Source organism: Cryptomeria japonica, chromosome 8 (assembly GCF_030272615.1).
Source record: "Cryptomeria japonica chromosome 8, Sugi_1.0, whole genome shotgun sequence".
NCBI classification, from domain to species: Eukaryota; Viridiplantae; Streptophyta; class Pinopsida; order Cupressales; family Cupressaceae; genus Cryptomeria; species Cryptomeria japonica.
The window spans coordinates 26,860,562-26,866,303 of NC_081412.1; the positions used below are offsets into that span (position 1 = coordinate 26,860,562).

Sequence of the window (5,742 nt, forward strand, 5' to 3'; positions counted from 1 at the left end):
ATCAAGAATGTATGAGAATTGAAAATTGCTGCATCTATGATAATGTGATTTTAGAGGATTTGTTTTGTATGTAAAGTAGTTTTGTTGTGTTTATTTGTATGTCTAGTGATCTGTTGTGTTGTTTTGTTGCTCTCGTTCAGTCAACTTATATGTACACATATTTATATACTTGTAAATGACTTTACTTGAAATGTATAGGTTCTGGAAATTCATAAATTAACTTTTTAGTGTTGTTCTACATACACTTGTTGCTGTTAGCAATTTGGTTTTTCAAAAGTACCATTGTAATATAGGTATGCATAGATATAGTTATTTCCGATACATATACATGTATGTATATATGTACATATGTATATATACATATGAATCAAATATTTGAAGATCAAAATCACGTTCGCCAAGCATTTGAAGAGCAACAACATCAAAGTTGTTTGATGCTCCCATTTGTGACAAGAATTCCCATTCGTACAAAACTTCATGAGTTGATTGACGTATATCTTCTAGTTGTAGCTCTTCACCATTTTTTATGGTAATGTGTTCTTCAAAACCATTTACATGCCACCGGATGTAAGCTGTGCTTTGAAGATCTTTCAAATTTATAATAATTTCTGTAGTTGAGTTCCCTATATGTAGAGGAATGATTTGAAATGGTTTGTAAAGAAGCAATTCACTCAAACAGAAACTTTTAAAACTGTTGTCCTCTTCTAAAGGTAAAGATTTGTGTTGTGGGTAGACATTTACAATTGCAGGTACCTTTCTTTTCATCCATTTACATGATTTACGCTGGTCAGAGTATGTATATAGCTGGGTTGAATGAAGCAGAGTTAGGTTTGCTAATTCTAATGGTCGTTTCATGTAGTTTGAGAAGTAGGATATTGAGGTTTGAGATTCTTCATTATAAATAGCTATGCATTGAAATATTTTTTGACCAACATTGAGTGTTACAAATTGGCATGTGCAAGATATCAATGGGAGTTTAAGCAGCATGTGACAAGTTTCTTGTGCGCTAATGTCCCTATCAGCAATAATTCCCATGAAGAGCCTTTGGTATGCTAAGAGAATTGTATCATTTGAATTTGTTGATTCAACTATACGTTTCAAGATATCAATATAACTTTCTGACTTTTGTTCAGTTTTGGATGCGTACTTTGAGATATATTCTAGAACTATTTTTTTGGAGTAGACAGGCTGACAGTCAACATTAGCCGTCCATATGGCGAGCATTGTTGGGTTGTGTACATTCAGGCTATCGTCATTCCTTGCTGGTTTGTATGATGGGTTATTGTTGTGGTCTAACATCAATGAGGATTTGGGTTGTTCAGCCCATGCAGCTTTGTAGCGGCATTGAAGGGTTGAGTTTTTTTTTCCTCAAGCAGGTATACTCTGAACACTTTGTATGTCGTTGAACAACATTCAGTAACTTAGTATAATTAGTGCAAGGATCCGACTTGGATATGATTTCTGTATCTGCAAGACATGGATCTCAAATTGCAGGCATATATTGCATGTTCAAGCGAGCATCTTCAGGATGTGGGTTCCATGCTGTGGTGCACTGGTCGAATAAGTTTTTAACTGATTGGATACTTGCATGATCTGACCAGTCAAGTTTGTCAACATTTGGTGCTTCTCCCAACCAAAGAAAATGTATATGTGTAGATCCTCGGTGTTGCCATTCATATCTGTGCCAATGGTCAATGCTTTTTAGTTCTTTGACAATCACTACATCATGAAAGATTTGAAATCTTAAGTGTAAGTATAAAGCTGTAATGTGGGGATTACTAACTAAATTTTCAGTAAATTGTCTTCTAGTGTTGGGAATAGCAAGTGACTTTGTTTTTTGTAATAACCTATGCAAGTCTGGCCATTTTGTATCAACTGAACTTAAGGTGAAGAATAGTTTAGGTGCACCTAACTGTTCTATCATTGATGTAAGGTCACGTCGGGAGTTGCTCCAAAATGCTCGTGTACCATGCAATGAGGCTGCATATCGCATGATATGATTTGGTAATTCACTTGACGGTGTCTTTTGTAAGTGTTCCTTTAGACCATGAAGATTGTGTGGAAGACTATCTTGTAGATTAGTCTTAATGAAGACAGCAGTTGATTGTTGGGATCGATGTCTCATCATAAGAGTGTAGATATAATATCTAAAGTGAACATGTTGCCCAAATCTTTGATCAGATTATTTGATCAGGTGCAAAGCATATTCATGTAAATGTAATTGCCTTGTTCTTTGTTGTAGTGGTAAAGCTATTCCAGAAGGGAATAGTGTTGGGAATGCCATGGAAAGGAGGCCCTCGGTATTGTACTCATTGATAGGTGATGAGCTAATTTGTGGCCAAGGAACAACATTGTTGTTGCTATTATCTAGATGGAGGATGTTTTTTATTGCATCAAGTTCTAGTATTGATGATGGTAGTTGTGGGATAAATGAGGAACTATTCTCCCTGATTTGTTCTTCACTGTTAATATTCTCCAGACTGGAAGTATCTTGAACAACATCTTCTTCCAAGGAATGGACTAAATGCAGTAGCTCTGTAATGTCAGTAGTTTGCTCTGGCAATAGATGCACTACATCTGGATTAATGACTACATCCTTGTAGTATTGATCATGTTTCATTTTGTAGGCCAATGCATTCAGGACGTGAAATCTATTCACGTAACAGTCATAAGTTAATCCTTGCAAATTGGTTCTACGGACAATTAGAATTTATAATTGCTTAATATGGCAAGGTAATGTTATTGCAAATTCAGAAATATCTTATGGGAAGTTTATTGTATGGCCAGAATATTTGTATTTCCCTCCCCTGGCATGTGTTAGTTGTAAAACAGGAGCAATTCTTGATATGAGCATTTCTTCTACTTGAGAGAGACACTTTAAAATAGAAGGTTGCTCACCTGGGTCCATATTTTTTGATAATGAGAAGCGGTGCATGCCTTTTTCACCATAACATCTCATGCACATAAGTACATGATTGACTTTTTTAATAGTCATGCCCACATACATTTCTTTGCAAATAGAACATGGGCCTGTGACCTCCAACATATCAATTTTTTTGCGAAAATTAGACAACATATTTTGAAATGAAGCAGTCTTGACAGCAAGTTCAGGAGCAGTAGAAGATGTTTGATTGAGATTAATTTGCTCAAGATCATTCTTTTCTGTTTCTAATAACTTTCTTGATTTATCGCAAGGTCTTTGTAGTGCATGACGTCTCAGTTGTCATTTCTTGGAGATATCGGCTCTGTTCTTTGCATAGTAATTTTTATTGGTCTAGCTTCTCTTAAATTTGATTGCATCAATTTCTTGAGGGCAAGGCTGGATAGATATCTAATATTTTAAAGAGAGCACAAGGATGTGAGAATTTTCGTGATTGAAGGTAGTTAACTTTGAACAATGTATCAAGAATGTATGAGAATTGAAAATTGTTGCATCTATGGTAATGTGATTTTAGAGGATTTGTTCTGTATGTAAAGTAGTTTTGTTGTGTTTATTTCTATGTCTAGTGATCTATTGTGTTGTTTTGTTGCTCTCGTTCAGTCAACTTATATGTACACATATTTATATACTTGTAAATGACTTTACTTGAAATGTATGGGTTCTGGAAAGTCATAAATTGCCTTTGTAGTGTTGTTCTGCATACACTTGTTGCTGTTAGCAACTTGGTTTTTCAAAAGTACCACTGTAATATAGGTATGCATAGATATAGTTATTTCTGATACATATACATGTATGTATATATGTACATATGTATATATATCAAAAAAACTAAGACTATATATATATATATATATATATATATATATATATATATATATATATATATATATATATGTTGTTCTTAGTTGTTTGTTGTTTTTGAAAGCATCATTCTAATAAAGGTATGCACAAATATAATAATTTCTGATATATACAGATGTATGTATACTTATACCCATGTATATATACATATCATTTAAAAATTGAAAGTTTTGTAATTGAACATATGCACATATATAACTACATATGTGTATTTCAAAAAAGACTATAACTATGAATACTTATATATAGTTATGTATATATATATATGTATAGTTGTATATCTGCAGAATTAAGTATGAATAATTTTGGTGTTGTATAGTTATATAAATAGATATTAGACGAGGAAAAAAATGATATACATGCATATATGTATAAATTTTCTAGAATCAACATAGAGTTTAGCACATTTAAAAGTAATGAGTATGAGTGGAAATAACTTATGTTAGGAGGAAAAACTTTCAAAGAGATAAGAGGTAGATGTAAGAAATGTACATATAGATATTTATAGAAACAGCCTTGTGTTCATAAAACGTAATTGTTTGTTTATGTAAAACTATTAAATATGTAAGTTACCTAATAGTATAATTGTATTGTAAACTGAAAGTTTAATAATCAGAAAAGATGCATTATAATTCTAAGCCTGTGTACTTAGTCGGCCAGTTTCTACAAGTAGTGCATGACACTCAGCTTTGAAGTCAACATGAGCAACTTTATTGACTGTCACCTTCATCTTTGTTTCTGAATTATATGCCTCATTGGAAACCAGCAGTGTGAATGAATAGTGACATGACAGTAGTCTCTTAATCACTGAGGAAGTTGTCTTTGTTGTTGTCACATCATTTTGTAGTGCACAAAGCTGTTTTGCAGTTTTGTGTAGCAAGTGAATGCTACCCTCATCAAATGCAGTGGCCCATAGAGTACTCGTGGCATCTTGTAACTTTAGTGGCAAGAGATAACTATAATTACAGTCTTGCATAGTCATTTGACATCTAGAGCAGAACCAAGAATCATCAACTTGCTGTGTACATTTTTTCTTGCAAGGCCTTCCATTGACTATTAGTGGACAGGCTGCGTAATAGAAATTTTGGTCAGTTACGTTTACAAAGCGCAAAATGGCTAGCAAAGTTGTCTGGATTGTTTCTAGTTTGATGCTCATCTGCTCACAGATTGAAGAAATAGTCATTCTACTATATTTACCATCTATGTGGATAGTTTCTGCAACAAAGAGTACAACAAGCAAAGGGTCCTTTCCTCTTAACGTTAGAAGCTCTGCTTCTGGAAATGTTGGGTTGATATGTAATGTGGTTGCAGTTGTTATGTTTATAAGCTTCCCATTGAAATAGCCAACACGATAATTACGTAAAGCAAGGATAATCACACTATCATTGCTCAACATATTTTTCAATTCCAGGCCTTTTTGTTCTTCCATTGGACCCCATGAGTTGATGTCAATTGTTGAATTAGATAGATCACTAATTTTCACAACATGTTTGTGTGTTTGACTGCCATCTTTCCTTTGTATTGGAATGATATCTCCAACATATAGAACAAGGCCAATATTTCAACCAACGTGTTATTTGTTAGATGAAATAATTCATTAATGGGCGTGAAAGGAGGACCTTGTTGATCTGCTTGTTCTTCATTGGTGCAGTGTTTCAGTATGGATGCATCAGACAAGGTTATTTCTAAATGACTGTTTAGTTTATTGTACCTTGCATTTGCCTCCTTAATAGATCCCTTTGATATAAGATAATGTGAACCTATGTCCACACGGTTAGAGTGTAACTTAGCTATCTCATCAATACATGTAATTCTAATTTCAGAACCTTCACAATCAACAATGTCAAAGCTAAACACATGGCCATTTTTTGTGGCCATGCTATATGCCTTAATAGGTCGTTTATGAGTAACTCTCCCTTTGATCATCCATTTATTTTGGT

The 5,742-nt window shown here is 33.8% G+C and overlaps 1 protein-coding gene across 1 annotated transcript; it reads right to left on the bottom strand.

Annotated features, from left to right (window-relative positions):
- Positions 1-4,436: 4,436 nt before the first annotated feature.
- On the bottom strand, positions 4,437-5,231 carry LOC131078527 (replication protein A 70 kDa DNA-binding subunit C-like). Its single transcript, XM_058016248.2, has one exon. It carries the CDS (start codon positions 5,229-5,231, stop codon positions 4,437-4,439), a length of 795 nt encoding a protein of 264 aa, XP_057872231.1.
- Between the last annotated feature and the right edge of the window lie 511 nt (positions 5,232-5,742).

Bases quoted from the DNA above. Each gene is read 5' to 3' on its own strand.
- LOC131078527 (XM_058016248.2), bottom strand. From the start codon at position 5,231: ATGGAAGAACAAAAAGGCCTGGAATTGAAAAATATGTTGAGCAATGAT.